This window comes from Monodon monoceros, unplaced genomic scaffold (genome assembly GCF_005190385.1).
Source record: "Monodon monoceros isolate NGI ecotype Baffin Bay Population unplaced genomic scaffold, NGI_Narwhal_1 Super_Scaffold_15, whole genome shotgun sequence".
Classification (NCBI taxonomy): domain Eukaryota; kingdom Metazoa; phylum Chordata; class Mammalia; order Artiodactyla; family Monodontidae; genus Monodon; species Monodon monoceros.
Window position 1 is genome coordinate 54,794,862 of NW_021703771.1, and position 16,945 is coordinate 54,811,806.

The 16,945-nt window shown below is 33.1% G+C and overlaps 1 protein-coding gene across 1 annotated transcript in view; it reads right to left on the reverse strand.

The window, feature by feature from the left end:
• PTPRK (protein tyrosine phosphatase receptor type K) overlaps positions 1-16,945 on the reverse strand; it is a 572,439-nt gene that overhangs the window by 20,958 nt on the left and 534,536 nt on the right. Inside the window, exons 15-20 of the mRNA XM_029223468.1 lie at positions 13,512-13,672; positions 7,218-7,402; positions 5,422-5,509; positions 4,252-4,328; positions 1,521-1,557; positions 120-217 (exon numbers count right to left, since the gene is read on the reverse strand). Coding sequence (XP_029079301.1) covers positions 120-217; positions 1,521-1,557; positions 4,252-4,328; positions 5,422-5,509; positions 7,218-7,402; positions 13,512-13,672 — 646 coding nt within the window. The remainder of the gene's footprint in view (positions 1-119; positions 218-1,520; positions 1,558-4,251; positions 4,329-5,421; positions 5,510-7,217; positions 7,403-13,511; positions 13,673-16,945) is intronic.

Consider the following 16,945-nt stretch of genomic DNA (forward strand, 5'->3'; position numbering starts at 1 on the left):
GGTATGCCTAAGAATTTTTTTTCAAACAATTGAATGATATTCTATTTTAAGTGTGTTATGTTTTGCTATTCAACTTACAGTCATATTCTGTGACACACAGATTTTTTTGTGCCTCTTACCCGGCCAACTTCAACTAAATTTGTAACCATCACAATGCAGGCAGACTGCTCTTGCCAGATCATTCTCCAGAAATCATATACTGTTTCATGAACTGGGCCTATAAAAAATTAATTTGAATATTATGTTATCAGAGAAATTTTGTAGTTATTAAGAAGTTTAGACAAGATAAAAAGCAATATAAACTAAATGACCCAAAGAAGAAAAATTAAAGGTGTAACACAAAATGTCACTGAAAGTACTTAAATTCAGTTCATATCTAAATTCACACTAAAGGCAAAAACATAGGCATGTACAAGTTTGTTTGTTTCAGTTTGCCTTCTATGTTTTCAAATTCAGAAGAAGAAATCACTAGTTTTTAGGGTACTTATATCTGTCTCTAAGTTACTTTAATGCATCTTCATGCACATGTCAAAATAGGAAGTTTTACACCACCATCAACCAAACAGCACATATTACCAATTAAATATACACACACCATTTATAAACAGTGCATGTTTAGGGGTTAATGAAGAACTATCATACATATAAGGACACATTCTAATCTTACAGTATCATCTCTGAACTGCAAAAGCAGCTACTGGGCTCTACTCTACCCTATACCATGAAACCAGAATATTCACCATGGATGATCTTTCTAACTTTAAAGAGTTTATAATTAAACTCAATTACACCAAAGATATGTGAAAAACACTTAGAAAATGACCTCTGTCAAAAGAGCAAATTAACTTTTGTTTTACTTTCCTCTTTTATAAAATAAGATGTGCAGGTTTCTCTTCTGATGGTCAGTGGTCAGTTTGGGGAGATAACTAGAGTAGTTTTGGTGTTACTGTTAGTATACTTCTATTTCCCAGTGTGCCACTATAACAAGATTTCTTTACTGTCTTCTTATTTTCCACGAAGAATGAACTCGACTAAGTTCCCTTTAGCCCTTTGTTTTGTCTTAGTCTTGACTTTAAAACAATTGTTGCAAGACGGTCCAGTATTTCATTATAGCAGTGTTGGTCTTGGGTACTATTACGTGCCAGGCCGACAGACTCTGTTGCAAGAAAACAGGTACCTTACACAAGATGAGATCTAACTTGCTTTCATCAAAAAATAAGTAATTTCTCTGCCCATCCCTGTTGACTAGTGCTCTGGGACATCAGGATACTAAGAACCAAATCTCAAAACTACCAGCAGCTTCTCGTTTACTTTTAATTAAAAAAATAAATCAAGGTTTAATTTATATACATTTTAAACAGAGAAAACAATTTGTATTATACAAATGAATAAAAAGCAGTGTTAAGCAGAAAATCTGATCTTTTTTTTTCAGTTAATTCAGATAAAATTACAAAAAAAATCACATGGATGATTTAAGCAAGTTTGGTTACTCTATTACATTTAAAAAGGCAAAGTTTTACCTTGAGTTGCAATGTAGTGGCTTGGTCTCTGGTAGCCCTAAAATAGGAGCACAAATTGGTCATCATTTTATATCAGCGTCAGAAATAAATGAATGAAGGCATAAAAAGATGAAGACAACCACCTGTTAAGATTAAGTTACAGTAAAAAGTCCAGAAATGAGTAGTGAACTCATAGTTCACTTCTCAAACCTAGGTTATCTGAAAGGTAAAAATAAAGCAAAAATTAAATATTTTAAGGGCTCTGATTAAAATATATGTTACATAATTGAGTTTTGTTTGCTAGGAAATAACTTCATAGATTTTGTTTGGTTTCACTAAAATGTTTATGCCTTCATGTTAATCTTTAGTCATTCATTCCTGGCAAAATTGTGTTCAAAAATATTAATTCTTATTTTGTCATCCAAAAGTACAACACACTGCATTACAAATAGACAACGACATATTAGAACCATAAAAAAATAACAGAACATTCCAATGTTAGAGCTGGACAATGCATGCGTGCATCAAGTCAAAGTCCTGCTGAGATTTTTTAGAGAATATTTCTGTTCTATAATACGTTCAGGAATCTGCCAAAACTATTTTGTGTGTGCTGATAATATTAATTTACACACACATAATTATAGGTACACACATATATAGGGAAAGAAATCTTTTAAAAAATGCATCTTATCCTGAACAAAAGGTTTAGTATTTTTTTCTTTCTTTTTTTAGTGTGCCTTTAGTTCTATGTGGTTAAGCACTTAATATTGTTTCAATAAAGAAATTATTCCAGATAAGGGATAAGTTGTTAGCTGCTTTCAACTGGTTTGAATTCCAAAAGACCGTGAATAGCAAAAATGTTAATGGTATAATAAGGTTAAGCTTTGACTTTGTTGTGTCTTGAGCAAAGGGCTTTAGTAAAAGCCTGAGTTAGCAGACCATCTGGTCCTAACCAAAATATCCATAAGACATTTGGTCCATGTCAAGGTTCTTGATATTTACAGGATCCCTTGGTTGTGTCCAAAATGTCCATAAGACACTTAGTCTATGCTGAAAGGTCCTTAAAATCTGGTTCTATCTAAAATGTGCATGAGCTTACTAGGTCCATGCCAAATGGTTTTGGATGGCACCAAATATCAAGGACTTTTGGCGTGGACCAAATGTCTCCATGGACATTTTGGATAGGACCAAATGTCCTGCCAGGGTCTTGGCAGAAAACCAAGGTTAAACTAAATAGGTAAGAGCAAGTACAAATTTGTCAGAGAACTGCTGATATATTTATTCTAGAGAGTAGACTGTTAAGTTTAGTTTTCCATGTTGAGATATCTGATAAATTTGAAATATTGAATGAGAGTAAAATGATGAGCAGAAATTTAACCAATATACTCAGAGACTATACTTAATAAAATTCATTCATCAAATATATAAATAATGACAATTCACAAAATAACAGTAAAACATGAGATTAATAAATGTGATAAAAATTATTTCCTATTTATAGAAATTAGAAAACGTTGGGTCCTCATTTTCATATCTTTTATATATCTAAAAATGTATCATATATGCTGCAATACTTGATATTTCTACCTTTTGCCTTACAATTAATGCATATTTAGAATTAATCAATTTCAGCACACCTAGGTTTGGATTATTTTTTAAAAAAATAGCTTAAGTTTAATGAGTGCTTAATATGTGCTAGGCATTGTGCTAAATGCTCAACATGAATTACTTCATTTAATTCTCACAACAAAATGATGAGGTTAGTGGTATTATTATTACCCCCACTGTAAAGATGAGGAAATTGAGGCACAGAGAGATGAATCAACATTCTCACAATTTCCAGTGTGATTTTGAACCAGGAAGTATGAACAGAGCCTGTCCTTCTTATATGTAATGTAATATATTGCCTCCTTAATATTTTATTTTATTTGATAATTACTTTCCATTAAATAAAGAATTTACATGTAGATATGTTTGTAACCAAAACTGAACAGCAGAATGTATGATCAAAACAAACTTTCATTTGTATGATTCAATATATATGTGTGATATGTGTATTTTACAAATGCAGTTTAGTAATTATTTTGCCTAAGGATTTTCAATACTTTACAAACCAATACCACACACCACAAAATAGTCTCCCTACCCATTTTTAACATCAGAAGTCAAATGTAAAAAAGTAAAATTTCAGAAACACTAATACACATCATACTATCCAGCTTCTCACATATGTTTAGGGAAGGGTAAGGAATAAAAACCAGAAACAGAAACCATCAACAAATAAAACTCGAGTACATAATAAATTGTCAAAAGCTAAAAATGGTCCTGTTTTTCTAAACATAGAAAAGGGAAAGAGGTAAAATAGATCTTTACACATGTAAAGGAGTTACAAAAAAATGAACATAGGTACACCGTATGAGGCTAATTAGGGGAAGCATGCAGAGATAACTAGTAGTGAGCATTAGTAGTAACTGTAATTGAGCAGTTAACATTAAATATTTATGATAGGGTGCTGTTATTTACATATAGTGGTACTTACATCCCTGTACAGCCAAATCTACAGCCCAAACCAAAGTCAGGTGTGAAAGAAAGCACAACAACGTCAGTAAGTACTAGGACGTAGAACAAGGAAAAGTGTACAGTTTGTTCTTTATTTTAAAAAGCTAGCAATCACTTTATAGGTAATAACAAGCAAAAAGATTTACATATATAAGCCAACAAGTTGGGCATACTGAAGGATAAAAATACTTACATCTATATAGTTGGCATTAATGTAATCTGAAGAAGGATCATCCTCAACAGGTTGCAAAATTACTCTGGAGTGATCATCTAAATTTTTTAAAGGATAAAATAAAAGCTATTAAATGTTCCCCCTGTTCTGAGACAATGACCCTAGTAGAAACTTAAAATAATTCGGTGGTTAACAACTGATTATCCATAATATACTTTCAAAATTTCCTTGGATACCAGTCATTTGAAGAAATGCAAGAACTTTAATGAGCTCATTACTTATTACAATGATAATATTCTGTTAATAAAGCTTCAATGACTAGCATGTATAGTCAGGAAGCTTTTACGGGACATGATAATGTCTGATAAATTATCATTTGAGTCATAAATTTTTCTAAAGAACTGAACTTGCCTTAACTCCTAATTTTGCTTGTTAGGCATGATTCTATATGGGTGGGATCTTTTCTCCCCATACTTTACAGAAAATGAGACACAGAACTAGGGAGTGAATTTCGAACCCCTGCTCTCAACTTACTTTGTGAGAGTCAAGGTTAAATTCTGATGTATTCAAAAGACAGTGTAAAATAATTTAAATTGAGAATAAAGTGGTCTAAGTAAATCAGCAGTTAGTTACAAGCTAAACTATCTGTTACTTTTCTTACTGCCCCTTTGGTTTCATATGATAATCAATTTATTTATCTCATGAATACACTGTAAAGACTTCATCAGGAGGAAGTCCCTTATGATAAGTAACATGGAACACCTGGGGTTCAGGCACTGGCTCCAAGAAAGGAAATATGGTATATGGAAAGAATAACATTCCCACCTTGAATATGTTTGGTGGAAGAGTTATAGCAATTTATCACTGAAAAAAATCCTTCGTATTTGTTATTCTAATATTTTCAGCTGTTAATGACACCCCCATATATTTATGTACAAACATAAAATCAAGCGGCACGTTATCTCCACAGGGTGAAGAGTCTGAGTCAATTAATTAATGAGGATGATGACAATTTCTGAATCCCTGCCAATAGCCAATGCTGTTCTAATATTAAATAGATTATTTTATGAACAGATGTGTCACCCTCTGGGATTTTTTTAAAGTTTAAAACCATATAAGGAGGAATTGTAAATTACTCTTTATCTTCTACACACAGTATTTACATTCACCAAGAATTGTAAGAGAACTTACATGCTATAATGTTTCCATATCGGTTTTTTGCTCTATTTTGATCTTTTTTAGCTACATCCCAAGATGCTGACTGTCCTTCAAAGAAGCTCTAGAAAAAAAAAACCAAAATTAACAAGCGCACTGAATTTAATTCCTTTTCTTGAATCAGGTCTGTTTGTTCTGAAGACCAAAATAGTAAAAGCCATCTTCTCTGGGAGGAAGGGAGTACTACAGCAGTAAACAAGTTCAATTTTCAGACCTCAAAGCTTGTTTGTTGGACTCCTACTTGCTCATCTTGGATTGGACTGAGTTCAAATTAAGGACAAGAAACAACTTTAGGGGGAAAAAAAGGACCTTGAAAGTATTTCAAATTTAAGATCACTATAACTTTGTGAGATGGAACTAGAGGAAGCATCAAAAACTTCAAAACTACTTTTAATGAGCATCTTTCAAAAGTATGCTTCCTTTAGCATTTCTAACAGGAAAAAGAAAACCTGTTTTCTCCCATAATTATTCACTAAATCGTGTGCAATACACCACATTTCAGTTTCTTTGAAGATCGTGGAAAGGACTGAGTCTCTACAAGAGACCATATGGAAATTAAAAAGAGCCACTATCTCCAAGAATCTTGGAACAGATGAAATTGTTGATTGGTTTAATTACCATATGCAGCAATTTAAAATATGGGTATAGATTTCTTTTTGCAGAAAAACTTAAACTTTGCTCAACACAGGAAATGGGGTCTTCAAAGAGTCAACCTTTGAAGCGAGGTACACAGGAATATACATGTAATGAACAACAACAACAAAAAAACCAAACAAAAAACACCCCAGCTCTGGCAGAATATTGTAATTCCTTGCACTATTTTGTTAACACAGCATAGTGTTTCCTGCATATATCTAAAATCAACATTCAAAATTCAAAAATAATTTTACTCATTCCTAAACTAAGGTATAACAAGTAATCTTAAATTAAAGGTAATGTTTAGAAGATTCCTTACAAAGTTAGATGTATTTTAGGTGGTCTTTCAAAGTAAAGTACTGTTTGTTCTCTTTTACTTTACATATGTGTGTACAGTGGTGGAGGAACTTTCTTGCACACCCCAGACTGATATTTCTCAGTAATTGAAAAGTGTCAGAGGAACTGTTTCTTTTTTGCTATACTATGTTTATTGGGATGTTTAGTTTAAATCACTTCTTTTGTAGTATAATCTTGGTATTTTGGTTTGAGTAGCAAGGGGCAATAAGGATGAAAGAAGAATTTCCCATGTCCTTTTTTGGGCTTCTTTTTGTTGTCTGGATTTTCCGTGCTCTGCTTTTCTTCCCAGCCCCCCTCAACCTATAATCCTCAAAACAAAACTCAGAGTGACAAGTAGTACATTTAGGGCACAAAGCTAGATTTTATTTCTCAACAGAGGGTCAACAAGCAAAGAGGCAGAAAAGCATCCACTGCTTAGGTCTTTCAAATAGCAGAACCTGCAATGATACAATGGGACTCAAGGTATCTTGCTATGGATTTTTGAGCGGGGGAAATATAAAGTCTAACAAAGTGGTTTTTAAGTAACAGTCAAATAAATTACGGGATCCAATCTTTTATTATTTCTTAAAATGAATTTTGACCCAGATATATCCCCAGGAAGTACCCTTTTCTTTCAATCCATCTACCCGCCTCTCCTCATATGTACACTTGATTGTACATTTACAGAGAAAGGATTAGACAGTCTACAGAGAATTCCACTGCTTGCTATGTTAAAGCTGTTACATGGCGCTGGGTATCATGGTTAGAAATGAAATTCAATATAGTATTGAAACTTTCACCTCATATTCCTCTTTGAACCCGTAGCTGTCTGATGTCTTCATGAGATTAATGTGCTGCAGTAAGTCGGCTACCCTGATAGCTGGGTGCAGCTGTCCCGTCTGGTAAGGGGATTCTGTCCCCTCACACAGGTAGCGAGGTACATCTAGAAGACGACTGGATTCTGCTGTAGCACTGTGGTTCTCATCTGCCATTTTTCAGATTCCAGAAGATTAAAAAAAAGACAAAGTTACCTTGTTTAATATATATCTATGCAAATAAGATTTTAAGATCTTATGATCTTTCTGATAGTAGGAAGAAGGGAAAGAAATATAGTATAGACCTAGGGCAGCACCCCTATAAAGACAAAGCCTTCTACTTCAGCTCAAGGTAGGAGGTCAGGGTATATTATGTGTCTATCAGTCAGACAATACATGCTGTGAGATGTAGAGAGAGACACCTGATCCACTTTTAAAAACTGTAAGTGGGAGATTTTGCTGAATTCTGACTTTTTCTTGTACCTGCAGTCAGAGCAGTATAGAGTAGGACCAGAAGATCAAGTTGCCAATTGGAGAGTGTTTTCATTGTTGATTAAATTGAACAAATTCTTTCCCACCCATATCCCAACCTCCCTCTAGGCAACCCATCCCCACAGGGCTGCTCTTCTTGCCCTGTGGCCGTACTATGCCCTTCCACCTCTGGCTTTTTACCACGATACACTCCCAGACTGGGAAACATGAACATTCTACAGAATCAGCCCCTGGGCCCACTACGTCTGCTAGCCAGGTTACATGTGCATTTATACTTGATCTCCATTCCCTTGGTTTATTATTATTGTTGTGTTTTTATTGCTGATACATTTTGACTTTTCTGGCTACTGTATAAAAGAAATGGGGGTATGTCTCTGGGGCAAAATATTTAGGTACTTCCTTTGGAATTCTTCCTCGGCCCATCGAGGCTGAGCTACAAAGCACCTGCTTTGTGTTCCCATGGCCTCCTGTTCTCCAACATTCATTTCACTTACAATGTATTTTAATCATTTACTTACTGATCTATTTTCCTCACTAAACTCTCAATACTTAGCATGTAGAGACAAGAGTCATATTTTTCTCTTTATTCTTAGTGCCTGGTGCAAAGCAGTCACTCAATACATATTTCAATGACTCAGTTAGTTAAAAATCCATTAAATCCCTCACGACCCACATTTAAGTATAGGCCCCATCTCAACTGTGTTGTTAGCTTAAAATGAAAAGAAACTCTTAAGTCTCTGTCATAAGAAGGAAGAAAAGAACAAGAACATTTTACCTCTGAAAAATAAATATTATTTTAATGACCACAGTACTAATCATTACAATGAGAAGAAGCATGCTTATAGTTATCACATTTAAACTTACCATGTTAAAAAAAAAAACAAATGTTTTAAGGGGTGTTACTTTAGAAAACATTACACTGTCATACTCATTAACAGAGGAGAAAATACACTCTTAGGGGAACTTTTGTTTTAATGATAATGCATACTATAGAGAACGATATTTAGTTAACAGTTAAACATATTTCAAGTGCTGGTACATTTGCCTGTTCTATCACCAACTCTACAAATAGGATATGGCAAAAAATGAATTGTTGTCCCCATGATAAACATTTTTTCTTCCTGGAGAAGGAAAAAAAAAAAAAGAACCCCACAATCAGATTTGTATGCTTCTATAATTTAGCTTGATTGCATTTACTTTACTTTCTCTTATCAGAATGAATGCATTTTTTCTTTTTGAATTTACTTCTAAAACTCTACATTGAACTAAAAAAACAAAACTCTGCTGGATTCTGTTGTGACCTAAAAACACCCAAATGAATTAATGCTCTTTACTCTGGTTTCCCACCCCTCTACACACAAACATTTGCTAGCAAACATGATTTATGAGAGTTTCCTGTTTTTTCTATGAGACAACACTCAATTGATCTATCTTTGCTAAAATATTGTAATCAATACACTGACAAAAAGAATATATACATCTCCCCAGTAAAATTAAATTCAGAAGCCACCGATTTGGGCACTATCACAGAATATAAAGCTTAGGATGAGAAGTAAAGAGAATAATGTCAGGGAGGCAAAACGCAATGACCCAAGCTGGAATAAGGTAGTCAGTGTTCTGTGAAGCAGCCCCAGAGCACACGTTGTACCTGCTGGAGCAGTGGAATATTTACATTTGTAAAAGGCTCAGTGAGAAAAACAGAATTCACCCATATTCCAAATCTTACATGATTATCAACATGAAGTAGACAGTGCCTTTTGTTTTGCATTAAGCTTTAATACATTAGTACAATGAGCAGTATTTTTTAAAATAATCACACATGAATTATTAATCTCTATACATTTCTACCTCATTAAATTACCTAATAATGTGACTAGAAGTAAGAGTACATGTACTAATCATTATCCTTATCACACATTTAAGAATAACTTCAAATATTTCCTTGATGGAAAGGTTTCCTAGAGTTCTTTGTAATACACTTACCAGTTATAGGGACTTTAACCCAATGAAGCAGTAGAACACAAAAAACAAAAATATGAATCAATACAAAAATTTCTAACTTCTTTTTAAATCAGTAAGCAGATATTAATATCAAGCAATATTTGAAGTGACTTCAAAAATTGCTTTATAAATACAAAATCAGCTGGATGCAAAACAACTGTAAACACAGTGATTCTAAGAATCATGAAAAAATGCAACAAATCATTTCTAAATCTGGTATGATTAAAGAGCTTTTTAGCTTTTAAGAAGAAACATAAAAAAAAAATCAGCTTGACCTTCAAAGTGAAGTAAAATGCACAATGACTGTTTAAATGAACAGATTTTATAATTCTATTGTGTTAACTCTAGCCTTCCTTAAACAAAAATATCCTCTTTCATGGGGAAAATTGTTACAATAGTCTTTTAAACTTTATACATTATCTCCTTTTCTCTTTACTAAGCTCTGAGGAAAAGGTATGGTAAGAAATATTATATTATTTTACAGATGGAGAAGCAAAGACAAAGGTATTTTCATGAGTTCATACTGTGAGTCCACAAGAGGACTGAGACTTAGACCCAATTCTACATGTCCTTGAATATTACTGTAATGAAATTTTAACAGTGAGGTAACTATCTTTTTCTTTGAGTTTTTAATAACTTAATTGAATTTAACTTATTAGTTTGATGCTGACAGCATTCTACAGCTCTCAACAGAAGATGACATTTTCAGAGGCATTTGATGCCTCCCAAAGATCATGATTCCTGGCTCCTTCCTACATGATCAGACCATCCCTTGGGGCAAATTCCCCAGCTCACTTCCCTGCCATTTGCTGGTGTGGACACCAAAGGGAGAGTGCAATCAGAGACAGATTCTTTTAGAATATATCTTTATATTATAAAATTATAATTTTTAATAATTATTTTAGTGAAAAAGAGGTATATTTTGCTTAACTGAGTTAGTTGTATTGTTCCAACATATTTTTAAAATATAATTAAACATTGAATACATGGATAATAAAAACACGCATAAGCTAATGTTTTGTGTTCAAAGAAATTTAAATATAAAACATGAGAACTGGGAACTTTTAAGATACACTTATCTAGCAATTTCTACATTTCTCTGGTTGAATCTTAAATATTAGAAGCAGGGGGGTCAAACTGATAAGACAACTTGCGAACATATGAGCAAGCTGGTCATGAATCATTGGTGTATAATTAGTCAAGGAATAGAGTACAAATTGAAATGAAACTCATTCTATTCTTAAATATACAGTTGGATTAAACATTATTTTAATTTTAGAGCTGAAAAGGTCTTATTCATCACTAGCAATATCAGTTGTCTTGGATGTTATATAGTGGTAAATCTTGGCTTATTCTAAATTTTTTGAAAGATAATGCTTACGTAAGATGCACATAGAATGCAAAACTCCATATCAATATTGTAGCAACTTTACCTGCATTTATAAATTTTTAACAAAGACAAAAACTAAAGCAAATGCACACATTCCTAATGTTTACTTGGAAATGTGTTCTTTAGTTGCTATAAAATTAGGAGGATCTAGAAAAGCCCTTTAAATCCGGTAGATTTTTATATATAAACTAATTATTCAGGTAGCACTAGCCCCTGAAATGTGTGCATTTGGGTTCATTCTACTTACTTGCATGTATAAACATTAGGTATATATTGGGGGCCCTTGTACTTTCACTCCAAATCTAACAAAACCAAGAATGAAAGAATATGTTGTTTTTAAAAAAGCATACCTTACTAATTCGAAATGCACTAGATCTAATTGTGTTGACCACAGTTGCTCTCTTTGATAAAACCAGGACTATATTTTCGAAATCAAACTGCTTCCTGTGCTGTAAATAATTACTGCGTGGACAAAGCTATAACCCATGCAAGGAAGGGTGATCCATGCAAAAAAAGATGACAAAGAATTAGGGCCTCACCTAACACAGCAGTCGGCACAAGTGGATCATTGGGCACTGTAGGAAAACAAAGCTCATGAAGGAACATATTGCCCTAAAGTTGTATTTTATGCTCTTTTTTTCCTTTAAAATAGATTTATCATTTCTTAAGAAATATATCTATTAAACTTTCTTTGATTACTATAACCTGCAAAGGTAAAATTCTCTTTTTCAAAGCTTGGGTTATCTCAAAATACCAGGAAAGGTGCATCTATAATTATATTTCAGTAGTCAGTTCAATTTTAAAAGCCAAGAAGATTCAGCATGACATTATAAAGATTATAAAATTAGGGGGGAAAAACATGTATTTTAGATTTATCAAGTGTGAGGTACTTAGAGAAGTAATTATCTTATATTAATTCCAAATAAATATTTTTAGTTAACTTTGGGAAATAGATTTAATCCTTTCTCCAAGTTCATAAGTGTATATTTATAGTTATACTGCTAAATTCAAGCCTCCTAATAAGGTACACAGTCAGTAGATAGAAAAGCTTTGGAAACAAAAATCCTTTCAAATCCTTAACTGATTAATTTTTAAAGCAAGTGGTTAGAGAGATGATACATCTATATTTTTAACAAAACTTACTTTCAACAATAATAAGATTTTATGTTTTTCTCTATCATTTATCTTATAGTGAAATGAAAATAAAATAGATCAGAAAAGCTCTATCATTATTAAAACTAAATCCAAAATGACTCATTACAACATTTCTAACTAATAATTTGGTGTAGATATATATCAGGGAAAATGATGGCCAATAATTACTAAAAGCTTTCACCAAGCTGAACATTTCAGAAAAAAACCCCTTTCTGAAAAGCCATAAATGCATACAACCTACAAATACTTTATTTTCTCAATCTTACCATTCCATATGTTTATAATCTGTACCGAAAATAATACTTCTATTGTTTACTTCTTTCCTTATACATGTGTTTCCCAAACTGAGGTAAACATACCTCTGGGATCTGTGACAAAATGCCTCTGTGTACACAAGGCCAAGGATAAACAAAATTTGCCTCCTTCAAATACCAATTTTACTTGGGGATTTGAAGAGACAGGTAGTTTAACTTAAAGTAACAAAATAAAGACAGTGCTATAGAACAAGATATAAAAATCATAGAAAATTTGAAGATAATAATATTGATTGTGAAGCAGTAAACTACTTCAGAGGAAATATTTTAAAAGACAGTATTTTAAAAGATCTGCCTTCATAGATCAACATGAGGAATCCTTAACATGGATGGGTGAATGGATGGATTTCACCGTTCCCTGCCAATCCCTCAATTCAAGTAAACTTTTGGACTTCACACCAGATACTTAAGAGTATGTAGATTCCTCTTTCCCCTGGTTAACTTTTTATTACTGAAATTCTCCAGGAGTCTATAGAATAATTAAATAGAATAACTTTTCCATGCCAATAACTTCCAGAAAGAATTATGATATTTCTTATCTCAAAAGGAACTTTATCTTACACAAAGGAAGACTCAAATGGCAAAACAATTATAAATAAATTCTGACATGAACTAATTTTATGTAGGCAATCAAGTATATTTTAACCTAAAGCAATAACATAAGATTTGGTGAGTGGTATATGGATATGTCTTATAACACAGTAATAAAATTTATACAGTTTGAAGTTAAACTAAATCCAATATCAAGACTGAAAATAAGCCTTCTGATAAACTCCATAATATTCTATATCACTTTTTCTCTTTCCAGCTACTTTTCCCATCTCTCTTTCTTATTTCCCCTCACTATTCAAAAGGTAATGTGTTGAATTCAGAAAGACATTAAAGAACTTTAAAAATCTTTGATTAAAATTTTGATGAACAACTTACATCTTGGACTAAAATTATGTTGGTCCATGAAGGTGATGGAAAGAGGGTCTTCTGCATGCAGAGTGCTCTGATCAGCATAACTTCGATCCATAGCATTCACCATGTGCGTCATCTCCTGCCGGGTGTTCCCCAGAGCATCTTTGCGTTTTTTAGCAAGCTTGCTGCCAAGACAAATACCAAAGGGAAACCTTAGCGTGAGGCTTGAAGGCGAGTTGACACCAGCAGTAAATAGTTCAGGGAAGCCCGAGGATAAGAATACAGATTTGGTTTAGAAACTCTAAAAACATGTCATAATTTCAGGAATTATTGAATTGACATCCAAACGATATTTGTTGATTGCTATAAAATTGTTTTGTCATATGGATATTTCAACATTCAAGCTGTCAACCCAAATGTCTCATCACTTCTTGTATTTTATCATTAAAATAAATTATCATAAAGCATGACTATACTTTATTAGAACAGTAAGTAAATACTTCCTTAGTAGAGTTGCTCAAGGAAAACTTAAGCTAATGCTAAATTTTGGTTTTCCTCCTGGGTGATTAACACACTTGAGCAACTTTTAGAAGTTCTTCTGGGGGAAGAACATGACTACTTTTTCAAGTATATTTTACTATAGTCATCCAACTAAAATAGATAAAGAAATCCCATTCTTCACTCTTTGTTCTATTGTTCAGTAAAAATGCAACATGTAGAATTAACATATGTAGCAATATATTTATAACATTAATCCAAACCTAACCCAGAAACTTGTAGAATCAACCGCAGCTAGATATAATGGAAATACTCAGGAATATATGGGAAAATTATATACTTTATAAGGAAAGTACTTTAAGAAAAGTTTGGAAAATGCTATGCAGAGGTATTATGCAAATGATCATAATACTGTATGACAAACATGGTCAAATCCTAAAAATGTGTTTCAGAACCCCATGGCAGAGTACCAACTACAGAATGGCCTTACGAATGCAGCAAGGCAAATGACACAGGGGATTTGGAAATTAGCAGAGTTAGACTTTTGAGCTACTCAAACACTGATATCTTTATCTTACATAACACGGATGTGAAATACATTCTGGTTCTTTGTGAATGTTACACATGAAACATGCAATTAAAAACCTATTACAGGCACATAAAACATTTATCTCACATTAATAAGGCACTCTAAAAAGAAATAAAGAGACTCTAAATGCCTGTAGTGGCCAGATTATGTTTCTAAGTTTATGGCAGCAGCTTATGGTGCTTTGGAAGTATTTTTTAGTTGTTTTAAGAGTAACATTTCTCAGCTGGATTATTAGCTAGGATAAATTCTTCTGATTCTCATGAGTATCCGTACTAGAGTAAATATACTACAAATACCTAAAAAAAAAAAAAAAGACTCACTTAGTAGTTGTGTTTATGTCCAAAGGCTTTTCCTTTAGAAAATTAATCTGATGATTTGAGAGCTACTCATGTGTAAGATATTTTTCTTTGAGAATTATAGTACTTGGCTTCAGGTGTACATACCCAACAATACCCAATATACTGACATAGCAGATCTGATACCTAAGTAAGATAGTCATAAACTAGGCTTTAGGGATGGAAATGGCATTAACTTTTTTAGAAATAATAATAATGATAAGTATTATCAATAAGAAAACAATGCCAAAACTGTAACAAGAACTACCATCACCATCACGACCACTACACCATCACAACCACTGTCACCACCACCATCACTACCACTACACCATCACAACCACTGTCACCACCACCGTCACTTAGTAGCAATATTTGCTCTATTCACTGAAAGATCTCTTGTCTCTTTTTTCTAGGTTAGGAGGCAAAAACCCTGTAAAACTCTTACAGGTTTCACACAGGGAATATAAATAGTGCTGCTGCCAGTGATGAGACACCACGTAGCAGGGTGGGGACTGCAGAGAACTGGAGAGCAGTTTAGGCGGCAACTTGCCTAAGTGAATATTGGCATTTGAACCCAGAGCTGAGTTTCTCATTTTAAAATTATTTTTAAAGAGAAGTCATGACTCTGAATATTTATGTTAAATTTCCTTATTCTTTAAAGTGGTTCTATTTTTTGAAAGAGTGTGTGGGGCAAATTACACATCAGCAGGTCATATGTTAGTCTATAGGCTTCACTTTCCAAACTTACCTCTAGGACATTTCCAAACTTACCTATAGGATATTTGTTCTTTGACCTACAATGTTTTTTTACCTCTAGTGTCTGGTTAACTTCCATTCTGTCTTGCCTCATCAGGGAGACTTCTCTGACTGAACCCAATACAACCTGTCTCAGGTTAGGTTTCCCTGGTAGGTATTTTTATAGCAACATGTTTTCTGCCTATAATAACACTCATCACATTATTATTGTGAGTATCCTTTTAATTGTTTTCCCCACTGTATGTTCCATGAAGGGAAGGACCATCTGTATATCCCTAGCACTTAGAGCAGTGTCTGGCATATAGCAAACACTCAATAAATACTTGTTGAATAGATGAATTAGGTCTGGTATATGCTTGGCGCTTGTCATTTGTTAACTCAATTAATTCTCAGATCAATGAACTGAAAAAGCCATGAGAATTCTAATTGTATAGATGAGCTCACTCAGGCTCAGACAAGTTAAATAACTTGCCCAAGGTTATTAATCTAATAAGCAGTAAAGAATGACCTGGTTCCAAGGCCTAAGCCCTTATACTATATCCACTTACTCACTTTTTTTTAAATTGCCACATTACCAAGCGTACTGTAATATGAAGCATCCATTGCTCTAGGAGTTAAACATTAGTTGTTATAAATTTGAGAATAATATGAATGTAGCACAAATGTTTTGCCATTTTAAAGTTAAAAAAAATAGTTTAAGAAATAACTTCCAATCTTTGTTTCTTGGATAAGAAGAAAGCATGAATTCATTCCTCAAAAAATTTGAGAGAGTGAAGTGGATAAAAATAAGACAACTTGAAATTTGGATTAAAAATAATGTAAAAAATTTGAAGATAGATAGTTCAAGGCAAGTGGAAAAGATGTTTAAATTTTGAGGCTTTACTTTAAAACATAAAATTTTAAACATATTTTACGATTGAGGAAAAATAAGAAGTAATGAACTTGTCAAATGTATGACAGGTAAAAGTTTTCATGGCACTGAAGGACTTTTCAGATTCACAAACCTTTGTTAATCGACAAATTATGGGTGAATATATATAACCTTTGTTAATATCTGCCAACTGTACACTATCACCTTGGTTCTTATACCTTAATCCTCACAACAACCCTGTGAGGTAGGCTTTAATTCAGGTTATTACAAAAGAAATAAAAATCAGCATTAGAGCTAAGTGTTTTGATCAAGAACTGACAGTTTACTATGATGATGCCAATGAATTTTAGTTCAAAGATCACACCTGGTTTTCTTTTAAGTTTTACTCTATTTTATTTCTAGTTTT